The sequence below is a fragment of the Cetorhinus maximus genome, chromosome 16 (assembly GCF_964194155.1).
Source record: "Cetorhinus maximus chromosome 16, sCetMax3.hap1.1, whole genome shotgun sequence".
Taxonomy (NCBI): domain Eukaryota; kingdom Metazoa; phylum Chordata; class Chondrichthyes; order Lamniformes; family Cetorhinidae; genus Cetorhinus; species Cetorhinus maximus.
In genome coordinates this window covers 86674315-86693255 of record NC_135894.1, presented here as the reverse complement: position 1 = coordinate 86693255, position 18941 = coordinate 86674315, and the positions used below count along the sequence as shown (strand labels likewise).

General features: G+C 42.3%; 1 protein-coding gene across 3 annotated transcripts in view; it reads right to left on the bottom strand.

Moving 5' to 3' along the window:
* Positions 1 to 2698: 2698 nt before the first annotated feature.
* Positions 2699 to 18941, bottom strand: part of LOC144691796 (bromodomain and WD repeat-containing protein 1-like) — a 179193-nt gene continuing 162950 nt past the window's right edge. For all 3 annotated transcript variants that reach the window (XM_078560282.1, XM_078560283.1, XM_078560284.1), the window contains 5 exons: positions 18627 to 18779; positions 15910 to 16079; positions 14580 to 14824; positions 5380 to 5532; positions 2699 to 4564 (listed from right to left, as the gene is read on the bottom strand). In XM_078560282.1, coding sequence (XP_078416408.1) covers positions 3825 to 4564; positions 5380 to 5532; positions 14580 to 14824; positions 15910 to 16079; positions 18627 to 18779 — 1461 coding nt within the window. In that variant the 3' untranslated portion in view covers positions 2699 to 3824. The remainder of the gene's footprint in view (positions 4565 to 5379; positions 5533 to 14579; positions 14825 to 15909; positions 16080 to 18626; positions 18780 to 18941) is intronic.

The window sequence follows — 18941 nt, the reverse complement described above, 5'->3', positions numbered from 1 at the left end:
CTTTACCATTTTTGAAACTGCCATCTTCACATTCATTGGAATATAGTTGGGAATGAGACAGAGAACTTCCTGCTTCTCCATTGATAGGTTTATTGCTCCTTTAAGGGGATCAAAAGTGTTTATAGTTAATTAATAATAGCCTATCATTAGTTTTGTTGCAAGTTATTGGACTTCCGTGGTTACTGTATAAATTGACATTTTCTAAATCCATCACCTGATGCAGAATTAGCACCGTTTTTCCATATATCTAAACAATATCCAATATTGAGAGATGTTTAACCCACAACAAAATTCATAACTGGAAGACAATTCACAGGTTTAGATTCTCAGTTAATGCAAACAAATAAAAAAATTAGATAAACTATATGGACAATTTTTAACGTAACTCACCCAATAGGAAACTGACAGAATTGAGTGCCACACTGGTTTTAAGTCCTGCCTGATTTTACTCACCATTGAATTCAGAGTAATATTGGGCCTTGGGTAAAGCTAGAGTTGCACCTGATCCTATGGGTTTCCTGTCTGGGGAGTTGGGTTAAAATTATCCTCTCCATTTTATATACAGCCATAATTACCTCATCAAAATTACCCCTCCATTTTGAAATGGACATTATATGTATAAAATCTGACTATGCCCAAATATTCTGCAACATTCAAGTTAGGGTGTTTGGGATTTTTGGGGGGGGCGGGGGGAGACGGACGCAGGAGGGGTGGTGGCTGGGGTAAAACATTTGGTTTTAATGCACTCCTGAGGGCAACCACCACCAAAAAAAAGAGTACAAATATCATCTATTATCACTGTAGGCACAGACAAAACTGAAGGCACCAATTTCTTTTTATAAACACAATTCCACACTAATAAACTGTGGATGAGCTAAAAGGTCACTTGCCATTATAGATTTTTTTAAAAATCAGACTGAACAAAACTGTGGCTGCTGTCATAAATCATGTTGTATGCCAGAAATCACATTCTCTCACTCAAGTGAGTTTACAGATATTTTAACCGTCTCCTCTTTTTCAGAGGTGATCATCTGGCACCCCAAAAGTATTCTGCACATGACAAATGCAAAGCTTGGCTGCAATTTAAAAAAAAAAATTTTAAAAGACTGTACAGCATAAAAAAATCATTTTTAGGTGACTTGCTCAGTCTCCACCCCATACAAAAATATGCATGTGGTAACATGGGAAACCATGTAGACAAGCTATCCCAGGTACAACTGGATCATACCTCTAAAGAATGGTGGCCAATGGTCCTGCTGTGCCAAAAATCTCAGCAACTTTGTAGATTCACAAGTTTTAATAGGTCTTTGCCTTTTAAAAGCTAAAGTTCCTGGTTAAGATGTTTAATTTCACTGTTATTGTAGATTTTTGTAAAGGCCAAAACTGAATATATGAAAGAATAGGTCAATTTGATTCAGTTAATAGGAAAAACAATAATGAACCTGATCAACAACTGGTTTCAGTACACATTTTTTAAAAATAAATGGCTTGTTAAGTAGCTAAGTGATATTTACACATTTTGTAAAATAACAAAACTAAAAACAATACAGTAATTTTGTATGAAACTGAAAATAGTGAGTTAAAGCATATATGCTAAGACTTTTTGGAACAGTTAGCAGTGGGTAGATGTCTTCAGAAAACAATAGCCAATTTTATAGCTTCAGGGACATATTATAAATTCAGACAAGTTATTTTATAAATGGGCAGAAAAGTTATATCAGTTCCCATACCTGCTGGCAATTTGGAAATTTACTTAGATGATTTGCATTGCTGTCATTACAAACAAAACTATGGAATTACTTTTCTTGCAGTATTTACTCTGTGATCTGCAAATCATAACCGAGTTAAAGACTTCTTTATCAAAGGAGATTCTGTCTAGCAACTTTTAGACATCAGTGATTGTTGTAGAACCAGTCAAAAGATTTATGCTATGTGTCCCTCTGTGGAAACTGGCAAGCAGCTTGGAAATTAAAGATTTGCACAGGAACTCCTCCAATGACTCATTACAGTAGCATTGTGATACCCAGTATAGAGCAGCAAAGCTCCAAGTTTGATGCCTGTTAATTTCTGTTGGCTTATATCAGTCTGAGCAGGGGCTTTAGTTATCCACAATGTCTCTAGACTGTGGAGGAAAAACAACAGCCAATGTTCCTACGTGACCTTTCAACAATTGTCCAAGATTATGTGCATGTGTTGTGTGGAGTCAAGATCATGCTTGGGTGAAATAACCCTACATCTCCTCAACACTTTGGTTGGATAAGCGTGCGAATGCTCACTACGCAGACACACATATGGATACTTAAGCAAGGTACCAAATGGGCGATGGAATCACATTCTACTGCCTTCAGAAGTGGAGGGCAGAAAGAATCTTCTTCTAAACAAATTTTACAAACTCTGAAAAAGGATTAACTTCAGTGTAAAAGTACAGATTGAAGGTACCAATAGTGCACTGTACACCAGCACACTGGTAACCCACATTTTGAGAAGGTACTTTCTACGAAGTATTATTTGGAATATTCACACAAGATTTATCACAGCAAAAGAGCACTTCACAGTTAATCTATGCTTTCTGAATTCACTTGGATTAGCTCCCTCTTAAAAATGTAATAATGTTTTAAAATTGTTTTTAATGAGACTTTAAGTAAGACGCTACCCTCTGCTAAATTTGATGGCCAGCATAAAAAAATTTGGATATATGTTGAGATATTAATAAAAATTAATTTAATAAACCAAATACAATTCAGTTAAGACAAGAGAGTAAACTGGAAAGTAATTTAAAACAGGGGTAAAATTGACTTTAAACCAGGCCATGTCAATTAAGTACATTTTTCCTGCATATAACTTCTAAACCATTACTCCTCAACTTTGTGCCAAGCCATTCCTCACATTCCAAATAAATCTGCACTGTTTCAACATCAGCAATTAGTTCATAATCAGTTTGATATTGTGTAAATAGTGATTTTCCTCTCCACTTTTAATAAATGGGCAAAAAAAAATACTCTGGTCAGTAAAGCCATTACTATTACATTGTTCTTGCTCTTTACTCAAACACAGGAAACAGCAACTTGATCAGGCACAGACAATGGCTGCCAATGTGACAGAAAATTTAAAGGATCAGAATTATCCAACTTACTACTAAATTAACTATTGCTCATTAATGTAAGCAATGTTAGGGTTAGGACAAAGAAAGTTACAGGCTTTTAAGCAATATTGTGCACCTATTTGAAAAGAAAATCTGATTTTTCTATCCTTACCAAAGAAGAGTGGGATTTCCTTCCCTTCTACCCTGCACCTCCAAAACAAATCTCTAATCTGGCATTAAAATACACAAGCTTTAGGCAAAATTATTTGAATTGAACATAAATTCAATTGATGCAAAGATATTATCACAAATCATAAAAAGTTGATGGATGTAAAACTTGTGTTTCTTCCTGCTGCCATTATCCAGTGTCTAAATGTGGAAGATAACTGCTTTGACCACTGGTGAGACAAAGATATGCTGTTCAGTTGGCTTAAAATACATGCAAGGAAGCAAAAATAAATAACCTTAGCTGTAGTGCTTAATAGTAGAAAAAAACTAAGTTACACACACTTTTCTAGCATGATCCACAGATATCGCTAGAGTTGCCTTATGTACTACTGCAGTTTCTTGTGCTGTTACTACACGTTCCTTAATGGTTGTAATATCGGTCATGATTTTGTGTCCGAGCACAGCCAGCTGCCCCACTTCCCCAGAAAATAAATCCAGAAAAATATAAATATAATCCCTGAAATTTTAGAGAAAACAAATTCACAGTGGTACAATGCCAATAAATGGCTACATCTCAGTCTCTCACTCTCATGGGCATTCGCCGTACCCGTCCAGACCTGGACACTCCATGGTTAGCAATCTCATTTTGTAAAACACTGTCTGTATCTGAGTCATAATCATCATATCTTACAGTTCTTCTGCCTTGATTTCTGGTCCTTATCGCAGATGGTCTACAAACACAATCCCGTTTTACATAATCAGAGTCATCATCATCATCATCCCCCTCTTCATCATCGCTGTCCAAGATCTTTTGCTGCTTCTTATATTCTAACCTGCTGGTGACTTTTTTGGAAACTGCTATTTTGTTTTTTCCTCTCCCTTGAACTTTTCTAGGTCTTCCTCGCTTCAATTTTGTCTTTGCTTTCACTTTTATCTTTGATTTCAATTTTGTCTTTGCTTTCACATTGTAATCGCTATCCAAATCAGAAACAGATCGAGATTCAGAGTCTGACTGGGATTTTGATTCAGAACTGGAGCTTGAGCTGCTTTCAGTCCCAGAACTGGTACTGCTACTTGAACTAGGTCTTTGGGCTTCTCCTTCCTGCTGCTGCTGGCTCTCAGACAGAGAGTCATCTTCTTCCAAAACATAGGCATACTTTCTTCTCTTAATTGCACCTAACATCTCCTGTTCCTTCTCAGAATCGGCATCTTCTTCCTCTGAATCACTCAAGATCTTGCGTTTCTTAGCTGCCGTAGTCTGACGGACCAATTTTCTGTTGTCCCCATTTACCTGAGTATCACTTGTTTCTGTTTCTGAAATTAAACAAAAACATTAGTTTTACCTCTAAACGTCTTCAGTTAGAAGAGGGATTAAATAAACTCAAAATAAAAAGAGCCAAATCAGAACTTTTTGTAGCCACATCACCTTGCCTTCTCAAGAGTCAGAATGGTAGCGAAAGATGACAAAGAAAAAAAATATGTCTCAGAAGCATTGCACACACAATAATAATGGACAATTTGCACTTTGTTCAGTCAATCTGTTTCTGGTAGTGCTGAATGAGGAAGAAAGAAATGTTGGTCACCGCACCAAGACAATTCCTGCCTTTAATCAAAATAACTCCATCAGATCTTGTTACAGCCAGCCGAACTGCTGGAACAAGATAGGGTCAAAGTTTAAAAGGCTCATCAAAAGGATGGCACAGTCATCATGCAGCCTTCCTCAATATTGCACTGAAATATCAGCATAGTTTACATGTGCAAGTCTTAATGGGGAGCTTGAACCGTGAAACTTCTGATTCAGCTGAGTACATGACAAACTAAATCGTGCTAAACTTAATGACAAGAAACAAACCCAATACCTCAACTGAACAGGAGAATTAAAACACAGGCCATCGCTTAACAACCCCCCAGAAAAAATTTGAAATATAATTAAAATTCAGTAACAAGCAGAGCACACAGAAGTAGTATTCCATGGTACACAGAAATTATGATATCAGATTTTCTCCCCAACAGTCTCTACTGAACTACTATGCAAGTGAAAGTAAAAAAAAGATACTTTTCAAGATGTGTATCAAAATCAATAGGACCAGATAATTAATATACTTATAAAAAAGCTCAACTATGCTCACCTGTTTTTTGTTTAGGTGACACATGCTTTCTTATTGTCCTACTGCTGCCAGCCACAGACTCTACCCAAGCACCATTCAGAGAAGAGGCTGTAGACTTCATGGCACTTTCATTCTCTTCAGCAGAACTTTCACTGGAGTCTTCATGTTCTGATACTAAGAAACACAATATCATAGAAAGAGAGCTCTCCTATTTCCATCTTAGTTATGCAAACTCTTTCGAATTTGCTCTGAATCCTAAACATTGTATTTTCACTCAAATCATTAGTCACTAGTAGACTTCTCAAAAAGGTGTACTGTTCATTTTAATGTTAAAAAGGCTATCCAGAGATCTTGAGCATAATTTTACTAATTTTCTCCAAAAAAAAAAATCAGAATCTCGGCTTCCAGTTGTTAGGTTTTAAACCAACAAGAGATCATCACTGAAACCTGATGTTTTGCATACAATAAAGCCTGCTAAATTCAAAGACACCAAGCCAGAGACAGGTGGGTACTGCGCTTTTGCCCAGAATCCTAGACTTGTGCTGACTGGGGAATGGAAAGAGAGTGGCAGAAAAATGCTGGTAGTAATGAAAAATTGACTGAGGGCAAGTCAAGCTGATTTTAAACATAGAAAATGTATGTATATCAGCATGATGATTTCTCATAAATTTTCTAAGATTTCTATTTTAAAGATGTTGCCGGGAATGGAAAATTTTCACTATAGGGAAACATTTGATAGGCTGGGGTTGTTTTCCTTGGAACAGAGGAGGGTGAGGGATGACAGTTTTCTTTTATTCATTCACGGAATGTGGCGTCATTGGCTAGGCCAACGTTTATTGTCCATCTCTAATTACCCTTGAGAAGGTGGTGGTGAGCTGCCTTCTGGAACAACTGCAGCTCATGCGATGTAGGCATATCCACAGTGCTGTTAGGGAGGGAGTTCCAGGATTTTGACCCAGCAACAGTGAAGGAACGGCAATATGTTTCCAAGTCAGGATGGTGAGAGACTTGGAGGGGAACTTCCAGGTGGTGATGTTCCCATGCATCTGCTGCTCTTGTCCTTCTAGGTGGCAGTGATCATGGGTTTGGTGCAGTCTAAGGAGTATTGGTGAGGTTCTGCAGTGCATCTTGTAGATGGTGCACACTGCTGCCACTGTGCGTCGATGGTGGAGAGAGTGAATGTTTGTGGATGTGGTGCCAATCAAGCAGACTGCTTTGCTCTGAATGGTGTCGAGCTTCTTGAGTGTTGTTGGAGCTGTACTCATCTAGGCATCACACTCCTGACTTGTGCCTTGTAGATGGCAGACAGGCTTTGGGGAGTCAGGGCGTGAGTTACTCATTACAGGATTCCTAGCCTCTGTCCTGCTCTTGTAGCCACAGTGTTTATGTGGCTAGTCCAGTTCAGTTTCTCATCAATGGTAACCCCCAGGATGTTGATAGTGGGGGATTCAGTGATGCTAACACCATTGAATGTCATGGGGTGATGGTTAGATTCTCTTTTGTTGGAGATGGTCATTGCCTGACACTTGTGTGGCGTGAATGTTACTTGCCATTTGTCAGTCCAAGCCTTGATATTGCCCAGGTCTTGCTGCATTTGGACATGGACTGCTTCAGTATCCGAGTAGTCGCGAATTGTGCTGAACATTGTGCAATCATCAGCGAACATCCCTACTTCTGACCTTATGATGGAAGGTCATTGATGAAGCAGCTGAAGATGGATGGACTGAGGACACTACCCTGGGGAACTCCTACAGTGATGTCCTGGACTGAGATGATTGACCTCCAACAACCACAACCATCTTCCTTTGTACTAGGTATGACTCCAACCAGTGGAGAGTTTTCCCGATTCCCATTGACTCCAGTTTTGCTAGGGCTCCTTGATGCCACACTCAGTCAAATGCTGCCTTGATGTCAACGGCAGTCACTCTCATCTCACCTCTAGAGTTCAGCTCTTCTGTCCATGTTTGAACCAAGTCTGTAATGAGGTCAGGAACTGAGTGAACCTGGCGGAACCCAAACTGATCGTCAGTGAACAGGTTATTTCTAAGTAAGTGCCGCTTGATAGCACTGTTGATGACCCCTTCCATCACGTTACCAATGATCAAGAGTAGATTGATGGGGCAGTAATTGGCCAGAGATAAAAACAAAAAGCTAAAAGCTACTGCGGATGCTGGAAATCCAAAACAAGAACAGAATTACCTGGAAAAACTCAGCAGGTCTGGCAGCATCTCCACCGATGCTGCCAGACCTGCTGAGTTTTTCCAGGTAATTCTGTAGTAATTGGCCAGGTTGGATTTCGTTTCTGTGGACGGAACATACCTGGGCAATTCCCCACATTGTCAGGTAGATGCCAGTGTTGTAGTTTTACTGGAACAACTTGGCTAGGAGCGTAGCACATTCTGGAGCACAAGTGTTCAGTACAATTGCCAGAATATTGTCAGGGCCCATTTGTAGTATCTAGTGCCTTCAGTCATTTCTTGATATTATGCAGTGTGAATCGAACTGGCTGAAGACTGGCATCTCTGATGAACTGATAGCATAAATAGAAATAAATATGATCTGATTGCTATTACAGAGACATGGCAATAGGATGGCACAGATTGGGTACTGAATATTGAAGGGTACGTGACACTTAGGAAGGACAGGAAGTTAGGAAAAGGTGGAGCAGTGGCTCTGTTAATTCATGATGGTATTAGAGCATTGGGGATGGATAACCTAAGTTCAGGAAATCAGGATGTGGAGCTCTGAAGAAGTCACACAGACTTGAAATGTTAACTCTGTTTCTCCCTCCATAAATGCTGTCAGACCTGCTGAGTTTTTCCAGCATTTTCTGTTTTTATGTAGAAACGGTTTGGGTTGAGATGAGAAATGGTAAAGGCAAGAAATCACTTGTGGGAGTGGTGTACAGGCCCCCTAATTGTAACTACATGGTGGAAGAGAGTATAAAAGAAGAGATGATGGGAGTTGTCAGAAAGGTACGGCGATAATCATATAATCTACATATAGACTGGAATAATCAGATGGGCTAAAGTAGCAAATATGAGGAGTTCATAGAACGTTTTCAGGATAGTTTCTTAGAGCAGCACATTCTGGAGCCAACCAGAGAGCAGGCTATACTAGACCTGGTGTTGTGCAACGAGATAGGATTAATTGAAAACCTCATAGTGAAGGCACCCCTAGGTAGCAGCGATCATAATATGATTGAATTTTACATTCACTTTGAGGGAGAGACGAGTGTGTCCAAGACTAGTATTTTAAACTTAAATAAGGGCAATTATGAGGGCATGAAAGCAGAGCTAGCTAAAGTGAACTGACAAATGAGGTTAAGGGATAGGTCAATAGAGGTTCAGTGGCAGACATTTGGGATATTTCAGGATAGACAGAATAGATATATTCCAATGAGAGAGAAAACTTCCAAAGGGAGGGTAAACCATCCGTGGTTAACTAAAAAAGTTAAAGATAGTATCAAACTTGAAGAAAATTAAGTATATTAATATAATTGTGCAGACAGGCGGTAGGTCAGAAGATTGAACAGAATATAAAGAACAGCAAAGAATGACAAAAATATTAGTAAGGAAGAAAAAATTAGAGTATGAGAGAAAGCTAGCTATTAATATAAAGACAAATAGTAAGAGTTTCTATGGATAGTTAAATAAGAAGAGTTAACAAGGGAGTGTTGGTCCTGTAGAAAGTGTGTCTGGGGAATTGATAATGTTAGGAAATAGAGATAGTTCAATAAGTTATATTTGTATTTGTGGATGTTAGGAATGAGTTTTAGCTTTAATGTTTAAGTTTGAATTGTATTTCTGTATGTGTGTTAAGAAAAGGTTAAATTGAGTTTCAGTTTCACTTTAAAAGGTGCCTGCATTTCTAATGAGAGTTTTATGACTGTTGCAGCTAAGTTAAACAAGAGTAGAGAAACTGGGCTGCTGCCTAGCAACAGGGGTCCAGAGAGGCAGGTCCCTCCCATAGAGACAGACAGAAGAAACTAGAAACAGCAGTATGATTTGGAAATTGCTTGAGTTCAGTTGGTTTTGAAGACAGCTGCCAGGAGAGACAGGAGCAAAGGGGTCAGATAGCCAGTCCCAAGCTAGAGAAAAGGCTCCAAAATCCAGGGGAGTGGAACAGGAGAAAGTCCAGAGAAGACCTTCTAGTCAAAGGGAAGGACAAGAACCTGGAAAAGGTCCTGTTACGTGAAGTTAAGAGTAAGGGGCAGAGAGAAAAACTCCAAGCTTCAGATTTAAATAAACAAAAGCAGCAGAAAGCAGATTTAAAGCTGTGAACAGCTTGCAAGAGGCCAGAAGGTGCCAAGAGATCGCAGAAGGTCTGTAACTCTTTGCTAGTGGCATATGAAGCAGTGGTGTACTGTTGACAGCTGAGTCAGTGTGAGAGAGTGCATGCAGATAAGCTTGAACGCATGTGGTGACCCAGGGGAGAGGAACATCAGAAGGAACGTTCAAAACCCTGGAGGTGAACTCTTGCAGAAGACATCCGAGAGAAAGTGACTTGGAGAGTGGAGGTTGGAAACCATGTGTGAAACATTGAGTTCAGTGAGACTGGTTGCCTCACAGTGTAAGCGTCTGGGGGGAGTTGAGGAGAGATCCACAGCATCTGATTGTCACTTGGTTTCAGAGTGTGGTGTGTCTGACCACAGGTTGCCAAGTAGTTTACATGGACTGTGTACTTACTGTGAACATTAGAGTATAAGAGTATAGAGCATTTTGTAACTTCCTTACAAATCTGTATATATCTGTAAAGGTATAGTTGTGGGTGAAGGAGTGTTGTAATATAGTTCATCTTTTCTTGCTAAATAAATGTTTTATTCTTTTATTAAAAGCTCACTAGCTAACTCCAGTCAATCTGTTGAGTGGCCACTCTCCATATATCTAAACAAACAAATTAAAAGGATCTATCAAGTTGAGTTCCACTCTGGAATCAGGCTTGTCCAGGGGTAACCCCAGCAGGGATCATAACAGGAAGTAGGGAGATGGCAGATGAATTAAACAGGTATTTTGCATCGGTCTTTACTATAGAGGACACAAGTAACATCCAGGAAATAGCTGTAAATCAGGAAATGCAAGAGGGGGGAAACTTGGGAAAATTACAATCACCGGGTAAGTGGTATTGAACAAATTGTTGGTGCTGCAGGCTGACAAATCTCCAAGTCCGGATGGACTTCACCCTAAGGTCTTGAAAGAAGTGGATGGTGAGATAGTTGATGCTTTGGTTTTAATTTTCCAAAATTCCCTAGATTTGGGGAAGGTTCTATTAGATTGGAAAATTGGAATGTAACTCCTTTATTCAAAAAGGGAGGGATTCAGAAAGCAGGAAATTACAGGCCAGTTAGCCTAACGTCTGTCATAGGGAAAATGTTAGAAGCTATTAATTAAAGATGTTAGAGCAGGGCACTTAGAAAAATTCAAGGCAATCAGGCAGTCAGCATGGTTTTGAGAAAGGGAAATCATGTTTCACCAATTTATTGGAGTTCTTTGAAGGAGTCACATGTGCTATGGATAAAGGGGAACCGGCGGATTTATTGTACAGTGAAGCAGAGTGCTTGAATATTTTTAAGGCAGATCTCGATAGATTCTTGATTAACAAGGGGATGAAAGGTTATCGGGGTAGGTAGAAATGTGGAGTTGAGGTTACAATCAGATCGGCCATGATCTTATTGAATGGTGGAGCAGGCTCCAAGGGCTGAGTGGCCTACCCCCGCTCCTAATTCGTATGTCCATATGCTGGGGAGCTCCGGAGGAGGACAAGATGGATCATCCACTCAGCACTTCTGGCTGAAGATTGTTGCAAATGCTTCGGCTTTATCTTTTGCATAGATGTGTTGGGCTCAATTATTGAGGATGGGAATATTTGTGGAATCCCCTCCTCCAGTGAGTTGTTTAATTGTCCACCACCATTCATGGCTGGATGTGACAGGACTGGAGAGCTTGATCCATTGGTTGTGGGAGTGCTTAGCTCTGTCTATTGCGTGCTGCTTATGCTGTTTGGCAAGCATGTAGTCCTGAATTGCAGCTTTACCAAGTTGACACCTCAATTTTAGGTGTACCTAGTGCTGCTCCTGGCATGCCCTCCGGCACTCTTCATTGAACCAGGGTTGATCCCCTGGCTTAGTGGTAATGGTAGAGTGGGGGATACATGCCAAGCCATGAGGTTATAGATTGTGGTTGTATTCAATTCTGCTGCTGCTGTTGGCCCACAGCGCCTCATGGATTCCCAGTCTCGAGTTGCTAGATCTATTCGAAATCTATCCCACTTAACACTGTGGTCGTGCCACACAATATGATGGTGGGTATCCTCAATGTGAAGATGGGACTTTGTCTCAACAAGGACTGTGCGCTGGTCACTCCAACCGATGCTATCATGCACAGATGCATCTGCAGCAGGCTGGTTGGTGAGGTTGAGGTCAAGTATGTTTTTCCCTTTTGTTGGTTCCCTCACCACCTGCCACAGACCCAATCTAGCAGCTATGCCCTTTAGGGCTTGGCCAGCTTGGTCAGTAGTGGTGCTACCAAGCCACACTTGGTGATGGACATTGAAGTCCCCCCAGCCAGAGTATATTCTGTGCCCTTGCCTCCCTCAATGTTTCCTCCAAGTGGTGTTCAACATGGAAGAGTATTGATTCATCAGCTGGGAGTCAGGGCGATACTTTGTAATCAGCAAGAGGTTTCCTTCCCAATGTTTAACCTGATGCCATAAAGCTTCATGGGGTCTGGAGTCGATGTTGAGTACTCCCAGGGCAACTCCCTCCCAACTGTATACCACTGTGCCACCACCTCTGCCGGTGGGACAGGACATACCCAGGGATGGTGATGGTGTATCTGGTATGATTCCGTATGACTATGACTATGTCAGGCTGTTGCTTGAGAAATCTGAGAGAGAGCAGTAGTAAGGAGAATTTTGCAGGGTCCACAGGGCTGAGTTTGCAGTTGTTGTTTCCGGTGCCTAAGCTGATGCCGAGTGGTCTGTTCAGTTTCCTTCTTTATAGGCTTTGTAGCAGTTTGACACAACTGAGTGGCTTGCTAAGCCATTTGAAAGAGCATTTATGAGCCAACTACATTGCTGTAGACCAGAGCAGGTAAGGACGACAGATTTCCTCCTGAACCAGTTGAGGTTTTACAACAATCGACACATGGTTTCAAAGCATTACTTTGGATCTCTGGATTACTAGTCCAGTGACAATACCACTACGCCACCACCTCCCCCACTTTGAGGTGTACAATTATAAGGAGCCTAGATAAATAGGGACGATCCATTTACGTTAGCAGAGGGGTCAAAACCCAGGGGGCATTGATTTGAAGTAGCTGGTAAAAGTAGGAAACATTTTTTCACCCAAGCTAGAGACCTGGAACCCACTGCCTGAAAGGGTGGTAAAGGCAAAAACTCACATCCTTTGTGAAGTGTGGTGACCAGAACTGAATGCAATACTCTTAATTGTGGCCTAAGCAGAGCTTTAAGGTTGGGCATAACCTCCCTGCTTTTGTACTCAATGCATCCATTTATGACTCCATTTGCTTTCTGAACCACATTCTCTATACATCATTGAAACTGACAGCATGGAAGGAGACCATTCGGCCCATCAGGTCCACACTGGCTAACAAGTAGCCATCTAGCCTAATCCCACTTTCCATCTCTTCTTCAGTAGCCTTGTAGGATATGGCATCTCACTTCCAAGGGGAGATGGTGGTGTAGTGGTAACGTCACTGGATTAGTAATCCAGAAGACATGGGTTCAAATCCCATCACAGCAGCTGGTGGAATTTTAATTCAACGAACAAAATCTGGAATTGAAAACTAGTCTCAGTGATGGTGAAACTATCAGTGATTGCCATAAAAAGGGAAGGAAAGCTGCTTACCTGGCACACCCACAGCCCTTTGAAATGGCCTAGCAAGCCACTCAGTTCAAGGGCAATTAAGATGGGCAACAAATTCTGGCCTTGCCAGCAACGTCCATGTCCCATGAAAGAATGACAAAAAGCTTCATGTGAGTTTCTGAGGGCAGTGAGCCAGATTCTGTTCACCCTCTGATTTATAGAATTTCCCCTTGAATCACCTCTTACTCTATATCTACGACAATGGGCTATTTTATCCATTATCTAGATCCCTCATAATTTCACACATTTGAATTAGGTCTCCCCTCAGCCTCCTCTGTTCCCATGAAAACAACCTGAGCCTATCCAACCTTTCCTTATAATTCAAATTAATAACTCAATCATAACTCAACTCCAGTCAAGGCAACATCCTCCTAACTCTCCTCTGTAGCCTCTTTTGTACAATCACATCCAGCTGTGAACCAACAATCCTGCCATCTTCAAAGATCTATGCACAAGCGCCTCCAGATCCCTCTGTTTCTGCACACTCTTTAGAACTGTGCCGTTAAGTCTATATTGCCTCTTCTGATCCCTTCTGCCAAATACATCACCTCTCACTTCTCTGTACTAAATACCACCTGCTGCTTGTCTGTGCATTCTGCTAGTCTATCCATGTCCTGTTGCAGTCGACCAGTATCACCTACAGTCTGCCACTCCTCCAAGTTTGGTATCATCGACAATTTTTGTAATTTTATTCTGTATTCCAATATGTTTATATAAGTAGTGGTCCCAGCACTGACCCGGGGAACAGTGTTGTTTACCATCCTCCAGTCTGAAAAATAACCATTTACCACAACTTGCTGTTTCCTTTAGCCAATTTTTTATCCAACTTGACACTGACCCTCCTATTCCATGAGCCTCAATTTTGTTAACCAGCTTTTCATGTGGTACTTTGCCAAAAGCTTTCTTAAAGTCCATATTGGCAACATCCATTGCATTCCGATCATCAACCTTCTCTGTTACTTCACCAAAAAATTCAAATAGATGAGTCAAGCACGATCTGCCTTTTACAATTTTGTGCTGGGTCTCCTTAATTACTCAGGCCTCTCAAATGCCTATTCTACAAGGCTGTTTCTAAAACTTTACCCACCACTGTCGTTAGACTAACCGGCCTGTAGCTGCTTGGACGAACTCCACATCAATATGTCAAAACTTATATATCAAGAATTCATGATGGCCAAGAAAGAGTTTACAAATGTCCACAACAACTCACATATGAAAACAGAACTACACTGTACTATGACCTGTTGTTTATTCAACAACTTGCATTTATATAGCATCTTGAACAAAATAAAACATTCCACATACGACTTAAACTGAATTCAGTTTGTTTGCTCACCTGTCGTTGATCCAACTGACCCATTGGGCAAGTCTTTTTTTCTTTCCTTTTTTATAGTTAGGGCAGTTGTCTTGGCCCTCATGTTCCTTACTCTAGGTGATGTAGAAGAATGCTCAGAAGCATCACTGCAGGCACTATCTCCAGTACTACTTGTGCTGTTCTGAGATGAATGTAATGAGGTAGATCTTTTGGAAGGATGTTCCACTTTTGCTGGAGGCTTCATTGGTTTTCGTTTTCGTTCTGGACTAAAGATTGCACAATAACAAGTAAACAGCTCAAGATGATTGCTGGCTATGTTCTTGAAATTATAAATGGTAACCAAATGGTGGTACTTGCAAGTAATACTTTAAAGAATGCAGATCTTATGGATATAGACACATATGCACATACATATAATTTTAAATCCCATTTATTTTCTGAAGTTCTGCATTCATGCAAATGACATTCTCCAGACGAGAATTGCATCTCTCTCTATCCATAATGATGGATATACATTGTAATATTTCCCCTCTAATGTCACACAGAATTTGTTTCATATTGCAAAAAACCTCATGTGCAACTTGCTTGGAACACCTCAAGAAACTATTCCTTTAAGATCTTTGCATTTTAGTCATGCAATTCTTTCTCATCTCCTGTGTATAACCTTTTTACTCAAACACTCTAGTTCCCTTTCCCCCCCCAAGGCTGCCAGACCTGTATTTTGAACCAATTTCAAACTAGTACGAAATTCCTGCTACAATAATGGCATAATTGACATTTGCCTCATAGTTAGCAAAAGAATATTCCACGCTACTCCCAGTGATTGAACTTTAATTTGTGTGTGCAGGCTGAACAACCAATTGCATTCAATTATAATGGAAACATTTAACAATCCCACGCCTGACAGGGTGTGTCTGTTGTTTGATCATTTTATTTAACTACTCTAAACATTAAGGTGCCTCTTCTTTTATTGTCCTGCAAGTACTTTTTGAACATCATCTTTTTAATTCATCTTACATTGCCCCCACCAAAAGAAAAAATAGCTTTATTTTTCCTCAAGTTACTTCATATCAAAATAGATCACTGAGGTGCAGATTTGGGTGTACCACAAGCTGGTATAACACAGTATTATGTCTACAATTCTCCAAAAAAGGTGAGTTTCTTAAGTGTTGCGTGTGCAAATTTTCTGACCACTTGCAGCCAGTTCCATTAACCCTTCCAATCCACAATATGGCCATGCTGCACAGCTAAGGCCAATCTTTTGAACTGCAGTGGTTAAAAAATAAATGACCGTTGCCTTAATTTTAATCGTGATCCATTTAAAGAAAACACCACTCTGCGAATAACATACCTGGAGGTTCTGCTACTTGACCTGGAGGCTTCAGAGCTATGTAGGCGTTTTTTGTACCTCTGTTTATGCTGACTCCTTTTATTGTATTTTAAAGCCGTTTTATAGTCGGAGACAATTGTTCGAATTTGGTCCTCAAAGAATGCAGACAACCTCAGAGTCATGCTGTATATCTAATTTTTTATTAGAAAAAAAGATGGCTGTTAAGAGTGTTCTAATATAAATCATAACACAGCAACATTCTAATGGAAAAACTATTAATTAACAATTATTGTAGGTCGCTGCATAATCCATCAAAATTAACATTAAATGGCTTTTAATTACAATTTTCTCACTTACTCTCTTGAAAGTGCTGATTAATAACAATCTGGTTTTTGTAATTAAGGGCCTCATCCTAGTAACTGTCCTTGATCTGTGAGCCTTGACATTGAGCATTGGGAGATTATTTGGAAATGTGGAAGAGGGAGCTTGAAAAGGGCACATCACAGTTGAGTTGAGTGTCCAGATAAGCACAATTTTGCAGTTATAACTTAATCATCTATTAATCTGGAACCTTGGGAGGAGGGAGGAAGGAGAAACGGAGAGGGAAGACAGAGAGATAGGTCGCGGGAGGGTGAGCGGGAGAGAGCGGGCGCGAGAGAGGGAGAGTGAGGGAAAGAGAGTGAGAGTGAGGGAAAGAGAGTGAGTGCACAAGAGAGTGCGCGAGAGAGAAAGAGTCAGAGAGAGTGAGGGAAAGTGCGAGAGCGCAAAAGAGTGAGTGGTGAGAGTGAGAGACAGTTAGGCAGTGAATGGGAGAGAGAGAGAGGGGGGAGAGAGACAGAGAGGGGGGGAAGGAGGGAAGAGAGAGGGTGAGAGAGAGGGTGAGAGAGAGGGTGAGAGAGAGGGTGAGAGAGAGGGTGAGAGAGAGGGTGAGAGAGAGGGTGAGAGAGAGGGTGAGAGAGAGGGTGAGAGAGAGGGTGAGAGAGAGGGTGAGAGAGAGGGTGAGAGAGAGGGTGAGAGAGAGGGTGAGAGAGAGGGTGAGAGAGAGGGTGAGAGAGAGGGGGAGAGAGAGGGGGAGAGAGAGGGGGAGAGAGAGGGGGAGAGAGAGGGAGAGAGAGAGGGAGAGAGAGAGGGGGAGAGAGAGGGGGAGAGAGAGGGAGAGAGAGAGGGGGAGAGGGAGGGAGAGGGAGGAAGAGGGAGGGAGAGGGAGGGAGAGAAAGAGAGGGAGAGGGAGTGAGTGCACAAGACAGTGCGCGAGAGCGAAAGAGTCAGAGAGTGAGAGAGTGAGTGGTGAGAGTGAGAGACAGGCAGTGAATGAGAGCAAGCGGGAGGGAACGAGCGGGAGGGAACGAGCGGGAGGGAACGAGCGGGAGGGAACGAGCGGGAGGGAACGAGCGGGAGGGAACGAGCGGGAGGGAACGAGCGGGAGGGAACGAGCGGGAGGGAACGAGCGGGAGGGAACGAGCGGGAGGGAACGAGCGGGAGGGAACGAGCGGGAGGGAACGAGCGGGAGGGAACGAGCGGGAGGGAACGAGCGGGCGGGAACGGGCGGGAGGGAACGAGCGGGCGGGAGGGAACGTGCGGGAGAGAGGGAACGGGCGGGAGGGAGGGGGAAGGAGGGAGGGAGGGAACGAACGAGCGAGCGGGAGGGAGGGAACGAACGAGCGAGCGGGAGGGAGGGAACGAACGAGCGAGCGGGAGGGAGGGAACGAACGAGCGGGAGGGAGGGAGGGAACGAGCGGGAGGGAGGGAGGGAACGAGCGGGAGGGAGGGAGGGAACGAGCGGGAGGGAGGGAGGGAACGAGCGGGAGGGAGGGAGGGACGAAGCGGGAGGGAGGGAGGGACGAAGCGGGAGGGAGGGAGGGACGAAGCGGGAGGGAGGGAGGGACGAAGCGGGAGGGAGGGAGGGACGAAGCGGGAGGGAGGGAGGGACGAAGCGGGAGGGAGGGAGGGACGAAGCGGGAGGGAGGGAGGGAGGGAAGGGGAGGGAGGGAGGGAGGGAACGAACGGGAGAGAGGGGGTGAATGAACGGGAGGGAGGGGGTGAACGAACGGGAGGGAGGGAGGGAAGGAGGCAGAGAGGGAACGAGCGGGAGGGAGGCAGGGAGGGAGCAAGTGGGAAAGAGGGAGGGAACGAGCAGGAGAGAGTGAGGGAAAGAGCGGGAGGGAGGGAGCGAGCACGAGAGAGAGAGAGCACACGAGAGAGAGAGAGAGAGAGAGAGAGAGAGAGAGAGAAAAAGAGACTCAGAGAAAGTGAGAGTGAGAGAAAGAAAAAAAGTGAGTGGTGCAAGAGTGAATGAGAGTGAGCGGACGGAAGCCGAGCGCACGGGGTTGTGTGTGTGTGTGTGGTGGAGGGGGGGTGGGGTGAGAGATATGCACATAGTGGCTCATCTACAAGCCTATATCTGGAGCAAGTTGTGAACTTTCTGGCTGCATGCTGTATTTTTGGATGTACAGGGTGCATGGCAGCAACTCACCAAGATTACTATGACAGCACATACTCCTAGTGACATTTATCATTAAGGAGTGCAAAAACAGCATTGCTGTGGAAATACTGGGGTAGATCTTGACTTTGTTATGGAATAACATGGGTGATGTGTATGCAGCCCATTTTAACAAGACCCCTGATTTTTATTTCCACTGGCTTCAAGAACTCATCCAAGTTAACATGTATCTGAAAAGGAATGAAAGTTTGTCCACATACTTTACTATTACAGTTGCAAAGTATCCTATTCAGATTACCTTAGATTTTTTGTTTGGGGAATAAGCTTTAGCGTTGCTGAAGATTAATCGCACATCTTTGCAAAGTTCTATAGGGCTTTCATAATTTTCCATTTCTAATGATTCTTTTATAGTTGCCAAGTCCATTGGAGTGTGTATAATATCCCTGTAATCCTAGAAATGACCACAGATTATCAAAAGCAAGTAAGGATTTAAAACCGTCTTTGCTTAAAACCTAATATGCACTCTCGGCAAAACAGAGTTCCTGCATCTTTAGTAAAATAAAATTCCATGATTTTTCCACAATCAAATTGAAATATTTTATGCCTACTTTTC